At 41.7% G+C, this 18,043-nt stretch overlaps 1 protein-coding gene across 1 annotated transcript in view; it reads right to left on the bottom strand.

The window, feature by feature from the left end:
- MICAL2 (microtubule associated monooxygenase, calponin and LIM domain containing 2) overlaps positions 1-10,950 on the bottom strand; it is a 28,947-nt gene extending 17,997 nt beyond the window's left edge. Inside the window, 1 exon segment of the mRNA XM_010288594.1 lies at positions 10,687-10,950. Coding sequence (XP_010286896.1) covers positions 10,687-10,950 — 264 coding nt within the window.
- Between the last annotated feature and the right edge of the window lie 7,093 nt (positions 10,951-18,043).

Genomic DNA, 18,043 nt, shown 5'->3' with positions numbered 1-18,043 from the left:
TTTTTTTTTGTAGGCTTATGCCTGTCATACTGAGATAATGCTTTAAGGCTATCCTTAAAAACTTAGCAAAAAAACCCCAAATCAAATCCACAAAACAATTCATCCAGAAAGTAGAGAACTGGTGAACAGACATGAAGAAACAAAGGCACCAAGAGCCTCACCTCCAAGCACAGCAGAGGCTAAGCAGAGACCAAGCCTCGAGCCCGAGGAGCCTTGCGAGTAGTGGCACCCGTGAGATTGCCATTGCAATTCATCTTCCACATGGTTTCAGGGTCAGGGGCTGACCAGCCAGTAAAGGACTTGTCTACAGACCCAGAGAAAGGGATTTCTCACTGCTTTATGGCATCTAAAGCATGCAGGCAAGTTGGTCAACAACCAGGGCTTTGATACAGGAAGAAGTTATAGTATATTGGGGGTTTTGTTTTAAAAAAAAAAAACACTATTGCTACAGCCTGGTCTCCAACCAGCACCTCTTAGCAATATGGCATCCAACAGCATCCACAAGCAAGATGGACTTGAACAGTTCAAACAACTAGAATTAGAAAATGTATCTTCAGCATAACATTTTTTAGGGAGGTTTCTGATAGCAGAGAAAGTTAACAGCACTTACACAGAACCAACAAACCAGGCTGCTGGCAGCATATAGCACAGCAAAAATTAGACTTTAGCTCCTCTAGTTCTCATTTCCAAAACCTTTTTGGCTGAAAACAAAAAAGGTACGTAACAGCCCTTATTACTGAAGGAAAGAGTCTTGAAAGATAGAAGTAAATAGAAAAAAAGTGAAAAAATATGAAACAGAACATGCTTCAGAGAGAGCAGCAGAGTGTTGAAGGCATAAAATTTGGCAGCAAGTTGCACATCAGAAGGTGTAATAGTCTCCTTTACACCAACATCCGACACAACAGAAGGCAGATAAACATACATGGAAGATCAGTGTTTATTTACATGGCCACCTATTAATGACTCTGTTTTCACATTCCAGCCAGGGTGAAGTTCAGATGGAGGCACCTGCCTGAACAACACCGGCTGCGCTTGTTTTGCCACTACCAGAGCTGTACCTGGGCTGACAGGTAGCGAACGTCCTACCCCGGATGCCTACAGCCAAGCAGGAGACGGAGCAAGCCAGTCCAGCCCTTGCAGACCTGGTCACCCATCAGAAAAGGCTTCCTACCTTATGCAATTATTTCCTACCTTGCTAAAACACAAGCAAACAAGAGAAAAAGGAGGAAAAAAAAATCTGAGAGAAATGCCTTTGCCTTCCACTGAGCGCTTGCTGATCAGCATAACTTGTTAGTAATGATCTGGGTGTGTAGTCCTTGGCAGGAAGCTCACTACCACCCCTTGTAATGTTTTCTAATCTCAGTTGCAATTTACCCTGGGGCAGTTGTTTTATCTGAACTGTAAATCCAGCGAGGATGGCAGAGCGTACAGGCAGGATGGGGAGGTGGACACTAGCCAGAGAGGAGCGATTGCTGTTGCACAGGTCCTTTTAAAGCTGCTCGTGTAACTCATTCAAATGGGCAGTGGAAGTAAGCAACGCAAGATTCAAAGTGTGGCATAACCACATAATTCCTTCTAGGTTAGCATCTTACTCAAATGAACAAATGCAGAGAGTGATGCAAGACAAGCAAGGCAATATCCCTTTGTTGGTTTCTTAAGCAGAAACAGGCATGACCTTGGGAAACACAGGCTGTTCTTAAGGGCTGAAATAGAAGCAGCAAATGTCCAAGGCAAAATGCAAACTTTGAAAAACTAATCAGAATTTGATCTAGCAGTATTAGCCAGACTATCAGAGAGAGAGGGTGTAATGAGTAACAGTTCTGGTTGTGCTCCAAGTAATTATGTAGTGTTCCTCTTTGGGTCTTCTGTAACATAGATTAAGTAAAGGTATTTAAGCCTCTCCTACAGGTCACATTCTCTAAAGTTCAGACCATTCTTGCTGCTCTACTCTGGACTTGCTCTCATTTATCTACCTCTCACCTATAAATACCTACTTCAAACAGAGCAAAATATTTTATCAGGGTTTTCACCTGCACCGACTGGAAGGGAAGGAAACCACCCCAATCCCTGACACACTGTAGGTATCCTCAGACTGTCTCCCAGATCAGCTCTCCTTAGGTCAGCACTAAACCCTATGGACTCAGGCTTGATATGTGGTCTGTTATAAGCACCAGATGATTTTCTGCAGCATATTCCAAATTTTCTCTGGGTGTTGCACTCCATTAGAAGTGTCATAATTTTCTAGCAGCTTTTAGAAATTTTATCCTCTTGATCTCAGACCATTTCTTCAACTTTTCAAGATTTTAAAAAATTTTAATCCTGCGCTTCAAAGCACTTGCAGCTCATTCCAGTTTGGTTACATCTGCACCTCCTCAATCCAGCCCCCAAATTTTTAATAAGCATGACAAGTAACAGTCTGCAACAGGAATCATGGAAGTCCCACTTAATGCATTTCCCCAGTCATTATCGCCATTATCGCTTCGTCCCTCAAGCCTCATCTCCCAGTATAACAGGCCCACAGCTCATACGTATTTCTAATTTAAAGCTTCTGTAGATATGAAGTATAGCTCTTGTGTTAGCCGAAATGATGTAATGCTTGTCGCCCTCTCCACCATCACCCCGGACCCAGAACGAAACCAAGGCCCATTTGGGTACCTGCCAGACTCTCGCAGGTCAGGAAGAGTTGAAGCAAAACGTGGCCAGCCGCCAGGACAACAGCTCTCAGTTGCAAAGGCTTTTTCACCACAGAAATAGGTGGTTCTCCCCCCTGCCAGGTTTGTTTCAAAATACAGCTTCAACTCACCCAAACATTCCTGACCTGCAGAAAAGGTTAAAAGACTGAAGAATTAGAAAACTATAATAATGTCACATTATGGTGTAAACTCAGCTTATTTTTCAATAAGCACTTTTCATCAGATACATAGCCTTAAGACACAAATATCCTGGAGACCTGAAATGGCAAACACATGTCTACATTAGTTTGCAGAAACCAGGCTGTTTGCAGACAGAAAGAGATTTTGTGTGTAAATATAAACATGTTAAGGAACAGGAGAATTGAGGACTGACACAAAATAGTCCACCTTTAAACACTGTAGCAAAGAAAGTAAGGCAAGTTAACCCAGTTTCAAGGGCATTAAAGGGGAATTTCTACTTGGTCATGACAACAGATCTCAGTTAAACTTTTTTTCCCACCACAGCTCCATCACTGTTAAGGCTTTCCAGAGAGAAAATACAAATAGAAATTCTGTTATTTGCTTAAGACAATCGGCTTCTACTAAAATATTTTAGATTTTCACTTCTTATACAGCTTCTCTTCAAACTGTGGTATTTTACCTTCTACTGGAAGCGTGTTAAAAGTGATCTGCACAAATGCCTAAACCAGAAAATAATGTGGAATTTGATTTATCAGCAGAAAAGAGAGCAATCAGATCCCCAAAACCCCGGTTCTCAGGACAGACATGGGAACCTCGGGAAGGACCTGAGCAGTAGGAGACAGGAAATTGCCTTATTGTCTGAAATCTGGTTTTTAGCAGCCAAGCGTTTAATCACTTCTTGGTAGAAAAAGTTATGTATTTCCTCACTTATCAGTACACAAACATTACCAGAGTGAAGCTGGAAACGTAGCTAACAACAAACCCGCAACAACCACATCTGGCACCGTCGGGGCCAGGAGAAAGGCCCGACCCCAGCAGAGCACGGGTGCCACGCAGGAGCGCGCCTCGCCCCACGCCCACCACCCTGCCCGCTGGACGGACTCACGGCCCCAGCGCTTCACCCGGCCAGAGCCCACAGCACTGCAAAGCCGCAGTTACGGGAACACGCCCCGCCGCAACCTTTTGTTTCGTTCGACCTTCATTAAGCCGCTGGTGGCGACAATAGCCGTGTTCTGTGTGAAAGCCACTGGCCCTGGCTCCCTGCGGGGATCCTCACAAAACATCTAGGAAACCGGGTCAGGGTGGGACAGTTCCCTTCTGTCGTCTACTTGCAAAGCCATTAAGCAAAGGACAGAGAAACAGCACAGTGCTGTTAAACGTACAGATGTAAAGCTACTGTTATCTTGCAAGCCAAAAATTTTAAAATTCCCAAATGCCTGAAAAGCCTTATTTAGACTGTCTGATTATGTTACTTTGGCCAGGCTTCATTGCTTTTCGTGACTGATAAATCTGAAAAATAGTGTGTTTGTGGAAATGTCTGTAGGATAATAAAAATAAAGTGATTTCATTACCAAATCACATGCCAAGCATTTGCCTTTGCTGACGTAATTTGGCCCAATCTCAGTTTAAAACACTGCTCAGAGTCAAACACTTTGTTTTGTTTTCAAAGAACCCTGTCTGCTGTGTGTCCTGTCATCACCCGAGCTTCTCCCCATCCGTCTGTAAAAATTCTTAGGGAAATGAATGCATAGACAATGTTCAACACCTCTGGTTTCACTGCCTGTTCATAGGTGATTTGCTGCTTCTCCCCAGTCTCAAACAAATCTTGCTTACCACTCATTCCCATTAGTCCTGTATCTTCTACTACTTTGAAATAACTCTGTAAAAGTTACTTATTAAAATTCTTAAAAACAAATTTACAATGGAAATCCACAGCAAGGCTTTAGGTGCCCTATCCTACAAGGCAAAAATCAAAGCATAGATACCAAAACAGCTCGTCTTTCAAGTGTACCAAACACACCTAGGTGCCACTTCAAAAGTCAGTGGAATGCGTGGTCCTTAATATCCCCAACACCTCAATAGGTTCTGGATTCTGCTATCCAAACACCATGTGTCTGGATTAAATAGAAAGAGGCAGCTGAATGTCTTCTTGTGAGAAGTCACAATCTCTCATTCACTAAACTTCCTACAAATACAGTAATCAACTTCTAGTTTCAAGTTTTACGACCTTCACAGAAATGCATTTTTGTTATAATAAAGAGAGTTAGCAATGCTATCTAATACATCTAAGATAAGTTTGGCGTATTCATTATAAACCCTGATTATCAGGTTTGGAAATCTCCCCATTTCAATTATTATTTTGTAGAGATTAGTATGTCCAGCAAAAGTGATGTGCCATCTGGATATTTGCTCTTTCTAGAATAAACAGGTTAAATGTTTCATTATAATAGGGATATTTTTTGAGTTGGAGCACAACTGGCATTCCCTTCTTTCATCTTACAATTCACTCACTCTCTTCCAAAAAGATATTTGTCTCAAGGGACATCATCAATTACAACACTTGAACACGCAAACTCACTGGCTTCTGTACCAGTATGCACAGCCCAGGACAAAGCTGGCTGAAAATCTGAGTTGCCTCTGAAGGATCAACAAATGCCAGCACTTCAGGAGGAAATTCAGCCACAATACCAGCAGGTTTATACATGCTGGATGATTCGCTTAATTAAGAGACAAGTATTTGTTTAGCACTATGGAGGAAGGTGGAGAGAGGGGAGAGGAAGACATCTAGAAGCCAACCTGCCTCATTTCCTATGAGGGGCAAGACTGCAGAGTAGGATGTTTGTAAACAACTGAGGGCTGGTAGGAAGCCAATTTCTACCTAATAACAAGGAGAGAGACCTGGTATCCACTCCTCATCCCACTGATTACCCTACGGCTACGTAACATGGCAGCACCCAGCGCATCCGGGAGTACCTCTCCCTTTCTCAACTCTGTGGGAAGAGCACCAAGCAAAGCAGGTTTTATTAACTCCCAAAGCATTCATTTGCCAGTCCTTGGAAATGGATGTGATATGAGAAGGAGCAGAAGGGGTTTGGCAGATAAAGACTGTCCCATTCTGTCACTCGCGGGTACGCCAGCGTGGTTAGCAGAGGGAGACGAGGTTCAGAGCCGGTGCTGACTCAGCCACAAAACCTCCATCTCCACTTCTGACCCAGGGCTCCTCCTCAGCTGACTCACAGCCTGGACCCTGACTCCCCTCCACCTCCGCCCCCGTCCCCCCTCAAGCCACATGCTCTCTGTAATGCTGTCTTGGCTAAAGCATCACCGCTCCGGAGGAGCCCGTGGAGCCCTCCCTACAGCAGGGACACCAATGCCACCGAGTTCAGGCTAGACTGACAGCATATAACACCGTGAAAGAGGACCACTGTTTTTACATAAGCCCTGGAAACATGGTCATAATTTAGAGTCATTCTCTTGCAGTAAGTTTCCCAACAGGAGTTTTTTTGGAAGGGAACCTAATTTATTACAAAACAAGCTTTGAGAGGCCAAGTCCAGGAACAAGGAAAACTAGAGAGGCCAACAAAGACTAAGTTCAGGATAATTTAATTTGTTTTTCAGAAATTTATATGATTCTATATACACATATACCTACAAATGCACATATGTATGTATATATGCAGCACTCTCAACTTCTTAGCTCAATTGTATTTATTTGCTTTATGCTAACGTTGTCCAGTTAGGCCTCAAAACCACAGCTCAGATGGTACAAGTCCTCTGCCCAGGAACCATGCCCAGTGTGGGCTCTACAATAGAGACAATGCTCAGAAGACCAAAGCTGTGCACAGGAATTCACCACTGCCTTCTCTCCAACGCGTCACACCATCATCCCAAACTCAGTGTATCGAGAGAGGAATGCTAGCTACCAAGGGAGCTTTAATTACACGTTAACACTTTAAACAAATTTTCCTTAGTTCTCCTCAAGTATAAGCATGTGTTTTGAAAAAACAGCATACACATTTGAAGCGGAAGACAACGTCACATTTGCCTGCTTTAGAGAATCAACACCTCCCTTCAAAGTCTGGGATGTTTTCATGTGCAGCAACCTCTGCTCTCCTCAAGCATGAATCTTCAGTCATGGGAGAGCCAGACTTTCAGGTGCACAGCATGAGCTAGGTCCTACCCTCTGATACATATACATACGTATCTCAAATATGCTTCATCAGTGGAAGCCTCGTTTATATGTGCATGCACATATTTATCATTTACACAGGTAAACTGCCAGTAAATCAAGCGCAAGTAAAGAATCTACTCCATATGGAGAGGTTCAACAAAATGTTTAGAGAACACTCACATATGTCTTAAAAAGGCCACTGAATACACTCTGCAGCTAGCTGGATGAATTCTTGTTTGTCATTGTATTACATTTTGCATGTTCAGGAATTTAGAGAGACAGTCAAACTGCTAGCATGGTGAACAACTTATGTTCAATCTTTAATCTTCTCCAATTTTCTAGCTACGCTTCATTCCATGAAGAACCAAATAATCATTACAGATTCCAAGCATGCTACTCCACACTGATTAGTGAAAGATGAAAATGAGAAAGAAACTTTGCCAGGATAATAAATTTGTGCTCTTTTTCTAGACATACTTGCAAAAACCACAGGTATAATTTCTAGAGTTTTGCCTACTTAGGACAGCCTTCTGTATCTCTGCTACTGGTGAACTGTGCAAATGCCAGCTCCAGAAATAGCAATTCTGAACAGTACTCATTCTCATTTTACAAATTAGTGATGGAAGAAAGTCTGTGTTTCATAGAATTTAACATAGGTACGGGTGGACCCCTACAGTTTCAAAAAAGTTCATTTTTTGCCCCACTTCTGTGCATGTCTTTCTACAGCACTTTGGTTTTATTGGGGGGGGGTGGGGGTCCTTCTACAAAGAATTAAAGGGAAAATAAATGTCCACAGTAAGGCAATTCTGAAATAGCAGTGGGTTTGAACCATTCGTTCAACCGGTTTTATTCACCCAGCTTAAAATCCTATCATTGTAGAAACTTTGAAAGCCATATTTGGCAATGTTCTTCAAGAGCAGTTAAGACACAGGACTATTGTTATTTAGTTGGAGCGGAGCGTTCTGTATGTATAAAACTTGTATATATTGTAATGAGTAACTTAAGTGTGGCTGAAGAGTTTAAGCACACACACACACACACAAAAAAATCAACAAGCATAACATTCAGATCTTAAATACTGTGCAAAAAATGAACAGTTTTTGGGTGAGGCAGCAGATTCTCAGTTTGTTAAAAAAAAACAAACAAAACCAGACCTGAGTAGTTTAGATCCTGATTGTGTTTCACCTCCTTTATCTCCTCCAAAGATTGGGGAGATTGCAAGAAGCCAGACAGATTGCAAAGCCTTATCTAAGAACTGTGAGCTGCAGACACAGATCCAGAGCTCACAGCCACAACCTCATATAAAGCCTTCAAGTCTTTTTTTTTTTTTTAATTATGCCTACTAGCAACCTTGGCTCTGTGTACAGAACTTCAGTTGCAAAAATCCACTTGGCTTATTTTGTGATCCTGCTTTAACAAGTAAGATTTTTACTCTGGACTGATCTACCTCAGCCAGTCCAATCCCCAGGCAGTGCCACAGAGGTGAGCGCTGGGCACCGCTGCCAGAATTTAGCCTGCTAACTCCTGCGTGCCTGCTTCAGTACTGAAGCGGTAGCCAGCGTAACATGCAAGAAAGACAGAAACTTAAAATCAGCCGTTTCGCCAAAGGAAAATCATGGTATGTATATTGTAGCCTAATCTCTCTGCAATGGCATTTTGGTTGGACTGCCACATTTCTGAGAATTCCTTATCTGTAAGTGGGGCTGTCAGAGTACACCACTGCAACCATCAGGGAGTCCGCAGCCTTCTTGCAACACGTCTCCTCTCATTCATGTCGAATAGATAGGCTTTCACAGCAGACTGATTCACGTGTAAGGAATGTTTGGGAGATATCCCCACAGAGCCCACAGACTGCGGTTACTGCTTTCATTTGCAGCAATCTGAAGATTCATGTTTCTCTCGTTAAATCAGTGATGACACAGTGAAGTGCAGGTCTGGGCATGGTCCAGGTTCATAATGAACATCTACAAGTACTTCACAGGATATCTATACACATACTGTTCATATACAGACATTCTATAGTCATTTGCAATTTGATCATATGTGCATCATAGATATGTCCATTAATTTCTGCAAATACTTACACCATGCCACTAAAAATAAATCTTTACTCTCAAAGAGAAGTAATACCATACTTTCAGCACTGCGGAAGGTGTTGATTAGCCTCCTGCTTGGCAACCTTGTAAAGCATTACATGGGCTATATTTTATGTACCAACTTATTTCCATGAGTCTTCTCACCATATATAAAAATTAATCACTTTAAGAACTTTGCAGAACCACGTCTTGGCTTTGTAATGTCACACTTGAGAGAGGAGGACTTCATTTTTGTATTTCACATGGGTCTTAGACCAGCTTTTTTCGTGTTGCAAATACTTCCCCAAACTAAACCATGGAAATTTGGACCTGGAGCTGTATGTAGGTGAGGTGTAAGTGGAATATATCCTATAATTTGTTAATCATCTGACACTTTCTCATTCCTTCCCTTTCCTGTTCGTTTTCATCACAAAGATGCTCAATGACATATGTTCAAGGCCTTTTCAAAAGAACAAAAGGGAGGAAGGAAACAGGTCAAAAAGGGAAAAAGGAAAGGAGGAAAACAGAGGCTGTCAGGAAAACAGTGCAACTAGCTGTAATGGCACTCTTCATTTTAAAACGAAAACTGAAGTAAAGACATTTATTACCTTAGAAAAAGTTAATCATCATTGGGAGCTTATTAAAAATGAATAAATAAAAACAGAGGCCTCTATGTGCTGAAGGTAACATGCATCCTTCTCCCTGGTGCTTTTGAGAAGTTTCAATGCAATGACGCAAACAAGAAGAAAGATTTTCAACACTGCCTGTCTACCGAGTCCATAAAATAACACTTCAGTGACCGTTTTAATTAAAAATTCCTCCACAGTTCGGTGTCTAGTTACATTCCAGTGTGCTCTTCCTCTCTGTTCTACCTCTATAGAGTCATGTCACTTAAAACTTACCCTTCTTGGGGCAACTTTTAGCCATCGCTTGGCACTAAATAAGCAAAATGCTCCAAGACAAAGCTATTAAATGCATTCTGTGATAGCTAGATGAAACAAGTGGCATGAACTAGAGTGTTTTGTACAGTTTTGTCGACAAATGTTCAATGGTTCTCTCTATCAAAATATGGTATTGCATGCTCTGCTGAAAAGAAGGTGATTTCCTGTTGTTTCCACAGCCAAGCAGATCATCCCCTTCAGTAACTACCACGTAGCAATCATTCACATTCTGTTTGCAAAAAAGCAGTTACAGGAAAGTATTTAAATCCATAAATAGTGCAGGATTTTCTTTTGCTGTTGTTTAGCAACTAGAATCAGTGCTAGGTGACAGAGGCAGATCCCCAGACCTCCAAGCAGCACTTTCCAGAGAACAAATGAAACTTATTTGGCCAGCCCTGGGCTCGTACAGCAGGCACCAGGCAGCAAACTGAGAAGCCTGCTGAATATGCTATTATTTGCACCTTGCAAAACCCTGTTTAATAAAGCAAGTAGTTCTTGTGAGCCTGGAATGAATGAAGCTTACTGCCTCATGAGTTTACATCTTACACCTGATTGACACCAATTCCTAAAGAGGGCAGAAAACCTTTCTGCCACGACTGAAGCAGACTGTAGAGCAAGGTCCTTTTAAGATCACTCTTACATGCTGTGTTTCCACAAAACTTGCAGAACAAAAATACATGAAAATCTGTCAAAATCAGTTGATATCAGACATAGTTTCAAAAAGTGTATTAAAGGGAGGCTTACATGAATGGACACATTGCATGGGATGGTAAAAACCTCATTTCTGCAGAAAAACAAGTTTAAAAGATTCTAAGCTACGAAATCCAAAACTGAACTCCACTTACCTTAGTGTTCATACAAGATTTTCCACGTTTGTACTCTTTGTGACTTGCTCTTTTATCAAGCTTGTTCCACAAAGCTTTGGCCTTCCACGTGGTCACTCTTGACTTCAGTTTGGTGTAAAAGTTTCTATTGTCCAAAGGATCTAATTCAAGTTGGCGAGTGAGAATATTAAAGGCCTGAATGGTACCTTCGCATGTTGATGCTTGTACAAAGTTCTCAAATATCTGGCCAGCTTGACTGTATTTTTCATCATCGTTTTCCCCCATGTTCTCAGAGAAGTGTTTAAAAAAGATTAAGCTGGAGCTCTCGTGCTGGGGTACAGGTGATAAACACTACCAAGTACTTCCAAGCATGTTATTCCTAGAAAAGATAAACACAGGCCATGTTAAAGCAGGTTCTGCCTAACATAATTAAACCCTCAAACTGCATACCCAACATAAAAATACAGCATATGGCAACTGGACAACCAGGTACAAAAAGTTAGTAGTGGTATCCAAGTGTTTCAAACATAACAGACTTGTGCTGTCATGACATGTACTTTACAAAGACTGTTATAAAAACCTTACAAACTCAAGCCTACAGCTTCAAAAAGAACAAGCTTCACTGAAGCCTGAGGATTTCTTTAATTTTTGTTCAGTGTTAAGTGCTAGATAACAGATAAAGAACGAACAAATGTCCAGATGCTTTTCCTAAGCAGAATTTACGTCACAGCAAATACATCTCCAGTAATGTTTTGGTCGTAAGAATTCTTAGAAACTTGCAGCCAAAAGTCAACACTGAGGAAATTTTCTCCTGTTGCACAAGCTATGGCCAAGAGTGCAGCTTAGCCAGAGCAATTTAAAACTGGCATAATCACTTGCATATGCACAAAACAGTCTAAGCAGAAACATTATCAGAAGTTACACCAGAACTGAAGAAACAGGAAACAATGAGGGTGGTGGAACACTGGCACAGGCTGCCCAGGGAGGTGGTAGATGCCCCATCCCTGGAAACATTCAGGGTCAGGTTGGACGGGGCTCTGAGCAATCTGCTCTAGTTGAAGATGTCCCTGCTCACTGCAGGGCAGTTGGGCTAGATGGCCTTCAAAGGCCCCTTCCAACTTCAATGATTCTATGAAAACAAGTAATCAGAGAGCTCCCCTTTTTCTAACTCTCTTGCCAAAATGAGAAAGGGTTTGGTGCTCTAGTGCATAGGAAGGAATTTTATCTCCATGTCTCCACATGTTAAATGCTAAAGTTATGTGTTTGGAGTCTTACCTTGTCATGTGCTGATGATAAAGTAATGATGTTTGGCCCACTAAGCCCCATTGGCTTTTCCTAGTAACACGATCACTGTCAAACTGTGCCTGATATTCCAGATAAATACCTTTACATTCTGTAAGAGCAATGCTATTCTAAATTAACATAAGTTTGAAAGAACTAAAATTGTGGCACTCCCTTATCCTCCTTTAACCTTGCTCTCAATCTCTAATGGGGAGTGTCCTAGAGTCAGGCAACGTCCACAGAAAATATCCAAGTGGCTTTCACATTTTCCAAGAAAATTGTTACAAGTTATGTATAAACTTGTCCTCAGAAGAGGGTCTACCTGGACTCAAGTCCAGAGATTCAAGTCATGTATTTTTTTCCTTGCTATTAAAGAATTATCTGCCAGTCCAAGAAACCAAAAACTAAATCAATGCTTGCCTAACCTCCCACATAATTAGTTATTTTACTTGGAACATCATCTGTTGGCTGATAGTTTTAGAATAAATTGTTAGAAAGGCCTTTGAAGTTACGCTTTTTAATTTAACACTGTTCACAAACTATTCATTTTCTGCTTGCACTTCCTTCAAAGAAGGAAAGAGAAAACATAACCAGTGTATTTAAGTAAAGAAGAGACCTGCTGTGTCTATCTTACAATCCTCTAATACAGAAAAATATTATGCAACTTAAAGAGATCCCATGGGGAGATATAAGGAAGCATTTGGAATACTTACATTCCCTGGCTGCGCCTAAAATAAATAACCTTTGTGTGCACATCATCAGTCTGTTGTTGGTTTGTGGGTAAAATAAATTGGTGATGTTGAGAGTTTGTACATTTTCTTAGACCAAATGTCATGATTAAATAGTTGGTGCCAAGAATAAGTCAGGGAATTTTTGTTTTCCCCTCTGAATACTTCATTTATAGTATGCTCCATGCCCTTTTCTGAAGGGCTTTGTGGCTTTGTGAGGTAAAAGCACAAACATTTTATTTGCCCTGACTTCCCGAAGGTCTAATTTTTTCAAGAAACCGAGTGCCATGAACTCCCATTGACTCAAAAGAAGTTCAGGACATCCAGCACCTTTCTAGGTCCAAGTCCCCGCTGCTTAACAAGCAAACTCCTCCAACAACTGCATGCCGGCAGGAGGGAGCCCGGCCACCTTGGCTACCCCGGTGTGGGTGCAAGGGGGGCCCAGCATCACCCTCACCAGCCCCGGCTTTGGGAAGGCAGAGCAACACAGCAGTTTTTGGGTCAATCCAAAACCAGCTAATAGATCCAGTAGTTCCTAGGGGAAGGGGAAAAGTAGGGGATTGCCATGCAGAGAGGCTGATGCATGTCTGGGCTTAAGCTTTACACACGAGTGCTATTGCAAGGGGAAGGCAACACGGGGCAACTAAAGACAGCAACAGCACAGAGCAAGATGCTACACCGCAGCTTCAATAGCTTGATATACAGGCACCCCAGGATTTGAGACCCATTGAAAAAAGAGAATTAAAATCAAGGATAACACACTTGCTTTACCTGACTTCCACACCTGCCTGAGATTTTTTTTGGTAATACAAAAGCCAAAGTTTGTTGGGTTTTGGGGTTTGTTCCCCACCCCCCCACACCCCCCCAAAAAATTATGAATCACTTCTTGGGGAATGGGGACGAGTCAGTGAAATGTTCCACTTCGGACATTTCAGCTAAGGGAGTGGCAGCCAGATTAGGTTTTCTTAATCGCTATAAACTCACACCACGACTGCCTCAGCGCTACCAAAGACTTTGACCAACTTAACAGCTATAAAACAATACTTCCTCTCCATCGTTTTCATTAGCTCACCACAAGACTGTTATCATGTTCAAAAAATACAAATATCTTCGAAAGTTAATTCTGGTGTAACTGATAAGCAAGTCTGCTCACAGATAAATTAAAGAGCAGTGTTTAATTTATTATCTTTAATTTAATTTGTTATCTTTTCTGCTCAGAGGGGAGATTTTTATAGCCTCAGCTGTTTCCATCCAGCAAGGACAGAGAGGGGCGGGGAGAGAAAAGCTAAAAGAGTAAACCCGTATCTGAACCAAAGAAAAGCAGCATGTGCTGGGGCTGATAACGGCGAGGAGACCACAGAAGAGATGGTCGGCAGGAGCCACTGCAGGCAAAGGGAAGGAGAGGAAAACACTTTTAGCATGACGCAAACCAGTGGAAATAGGTGCTGCGCACACACACGCAGCGGGCCTGGGCTTCCTCTGCCTTTCCACGGGGGAAGAGCGCGGTTGGGGAGGACAGCCAGGACACCTTCCCCAGCCTGAGGGCTTCCCTCCTCCGCCACTGCAAAGCCCGGGCTGAGGCTATTCTTTCTGGGCACAAAATCTCCTCCTCATGAGCTTCCAAAACACTCCCCTCCTGTCTATACTGAAGAGCTGTGGAGTGGCATCTCAGCAGAGACATTTGCTCACCAGCAAAGCATTTCTCCTTGCTGTGTCAGAGGTCATGCTCTCCAAAAAAGCCACATTTTGTGGTCAGAAAGGCAGGATGAGACAGGAGACTGGTTACTGGGGTTTCTGGCTTGCTGGAAACACCACTTTTTTTTTTTGGCATGAATATTGTGTTGACAGATGACAGAGAGGAAGATAGTGCTCTAAGTATATGCAGCTCATGGAAAAGTTTACGTTTCTGAGGAGTCACCAATATTTCACTGCAGTATTGTACATAACACACTAGAAACAATGCAATAAGGACAATAAGTTGAATGGAGTAATTCTTAACTATAATTAAAAAGTGTCAACTTCTGTAACTGCCTCAAAAACTTAAGACGCAATGCATAAACTGCTTACCTGCAGTTAAAAAAACCCCACAGTGTTTGGGGAAATACTTGAGTTTAGATCATTATTATTCACCCTTTTCTTCCTTCATCATATAGATCACCAGGGATGAAATACAGATCCAAAAGTCTCATCAAGGTTAGTATTGATGCTGAAACTGCAAACTATGCCTTTCAAAGTGACCACTGAACTTCCTCTGGAACCACAATCCAGAAATATAATGAAGTTTATTTGAAACTTCACTGAAGTGCTACAGAGCCAAACAAAAATTTGGGCCACAGAAAGGAAGAGAATTAGAGAAGAGGAAATAGACTGGACAAACAGTTCTTTTAAGTCAGAACTGAAGCATCCATGGGTTAGAGTCACAGCTAAGAACTGTCATTTTGGGTCCCATGCATGATATATTAAGCACATACAAGAATTTGGCCTTCCTCATGGCTTCTCGTGGTATTACAGGAGTCTTCCAAGGGCTCCCAGACATGAAGTGCAGACACCGGCAAGAACGACTGCATTTTGATGATCCCTTCTACTGTAATTCTGTCATAAATTAGCCCAATCTCCTTTCTGCCTCTAGTTGGGGGCAAACAGGACTGCCAAATGAGAAAAATCCAAGAAGTACTATTCTTGCCTGGTGGCTACCCAAGGAGAAAGTGAGGATCTTATTACAACTTAAAGGAAAGCAATAGAAAAGGGAGCGAGAGAAAGTAGAAATTAAAGCAATGGTGCATGTACAAATGTATATATATAGGAAAGCAAACGCCTCCAGTCTTGGCTGATATTTCCTGCCAGTAAACAAGCTCTGTTACTGCAGATTATTTTGAGAAGAGTGAAAAAATGCCTCCACTGTCAAGGTAATTCCAGTAATTATTACTAGTTAAATGGATATATGGAGCTGGTTCACATCTGCACATGAAGACTTTCAGTATAATAGAGCAAGCAGTAAAGTGGACATATACGAGTCATTAAATGAAAATAACTTTTTGAAAGCAGTACCATGTGAATTGCTTGTCAGCAGTGTTTTGCGGTAGTGTACTCAAAAATTAAAAACACTTTTTGTCTTAGTTGTCCCCCTGGAGAGAGAACAACCCTAATTTTAATTCAAACTTGCAGCCTTAAGTCCTTCCTTAGTCCCTTAATACTCTGTTTCTAATATTTGAGAACATGTTCCTCGGGGAGTAAATTCCTCACATTTCAATACCACTAATCCCAATTCCATTTTCAATACAGCCCTAATTCTGCCACGTTTACCGAGAATAAATTCTTTTATCAAGACTTCAGTTTGGCATGCAGGATACAATACATCTATTGTTTGCTTAAGGTTAGAAACATCAACAGAAACAAAAGACTAGATTCTACAGCATCTGTAGTAATCTTTTACTTCAGCCCTTCCTCATCATCAGTAGAAACCAACAGTATTTATTCTGTCTCTTTCCTGACGTAACTGCCTAAAATCTCAATACCATTCCAATAAGTGAAACCTGCAAGTGAGACTGGCTGCGTTACAGGACCCTCTAGGTTTTCCAACTTAGTTTCTACTCACATTAGACACTTGGTTTTCATGGTGACCCTTTTAAACAGAACTATTTCTATCTGGAGGAAACATAGCTTTTTCGTGGTTCCTTTACATGTTTTCCTAGAACTGACATAAAAGGAAAAAAATTTTAAGTGTGATTCTGGTAACAACTGAAGCTCTCCCCCTTGCTTTGCTTATAAAACTAGTTAAAAAACACAAAAGTGCATTTGCCCAAAATACTTGTTTTCTATTGGTGACAAATAGAAAACATGTTTTTTAAGATGCACAATCCTAACTGAAACATCAACGAACCGAAATTGCTTCTGAACAAAGCCTCGCAAACAGCCTCTCTTCATAAACAGCCAGATTACTTTTCTGTATTTTTATAAAAAGCTGACTTCCACAGAACTCCTGCAAAATAACTTCTCAGGCCAAGTATGGAATTCAAAACAGTTCCTACTGAGACACTCTGTGCCTATGAACTTACAAGGTTACCATACACACGATCAGCTTGTTTTGCCAAAGTTATACGAGACATTTCAAACATAAGCCTTCCAGCAAGTGCTGCTGTGCCGATTTAACCTGCTACATCTGGAATCATCCCACAATAAAGTATAGCTGCAAGCATGTGCACAAGTACACGAACACCGCGCAGTGAGTATTTTAGATATGACCCATCTGTAGGATTTTATCTGCCACACAGACCAAGTCACATTCCACACATTTTAAAGTTGAAAGCTTTAAAAATAGTCCAGTTTGTTTCTTGATGTTACTGGTCTGAGTAACAGTTTTACTGTGGGAATACGCTAAGACACTGACAAGCAAAATGAAGTCAAGCCACATCAGCCAGCAGCCTGCACACGTCTCCGTTGGTGCAAACGAACGGTGTCGGCACGAGCAGAGCACGGGATGCAGCCAGAGGGTCCACACGCGGCATTCCAGAGGTGGAGGCTCAAACATCCGCCCACGCCATGCTCGCTTTGCCACACGGCCACTCTTGCAACCCGGGTTTCCGCTAACTCACACAGAACAGAAAACTGGCAGTCGCGGGGCTCGCGCCGTTCTGCCGCTCGCACGGGAAGTCCCGGCCCTTGGGCATCACCGGCACCCACGGGTGCTCATTTTGCACAGCACAGGCACAAGTATTTCGAATGAGGGACAATGTGTAGTTTCCTAACTTAAACTACTTGTCAGAAATACTGATGGATTTCTGAAGAGTTCTAAAATAAAGAAATTTCCTTTTTTTTTTTTTAAAGCAATGGTGTTGTACCTATACTACTGGAAGTTTTAACTCTGAAGTCCAACAGTTTTGAGGAAAAATGTCTGTCGACCAAATATTATTCTGTGCATGTTACAGTGAGTATTTAGAAGTTATTATTTCTAACAAGGCTGCTAAAAGCTCTATCACAAGGTCCCAAGTTTCCATACAGTCTACATCTTCAAAGCCAACTGTAGATGATTAAGCCACAGTCATTAGCGGTTAAGGTTATACATAAACACAGTATTAAAAGCTGACTCTTGTTTACGCTGGTTACAAGAACGAACATTTTTCAGCTCTGTTGTAGTAGATTAGAAGCACAATATGAACAACAGTAGAAAGTTTATGCTGATGTTTTCCTAGGTTGGGATCACAAGGGCAAAGGAAAAAAGTACACCATAAGGATAACATCAGCCAGAAAGAAAGTGTATGTCTTAAGAAAAGGCACCTGTCATTTAAGCTAGAAAGATGTTACGAAAATAGTGCCAGTGAAAACAATTAAAAGGACAAACTTTAAGCTCTTTGAAAATCCTGCCTCCCCCC

This window comes from Phaethon lepturus, unplaced genomic scaffold, assembly GCF_000687285.1.
Source record: "Phaethon lepturus isolate BGI_N335 unplaced genomic scaffold, ASM68728v1 scaffold13136, whole genome shotgun sequence".
Classification (NCBI taxonomy): domain Eukaryota; kingdom Metazoa; phylum Chordata; class Aves; order Phaethontiformes; family Phaethontidae; genus Phaethon; species Phaethon lepturus.
This window is presented reverse-complemented; position numbering and strand designations above follow the sequence as displayed.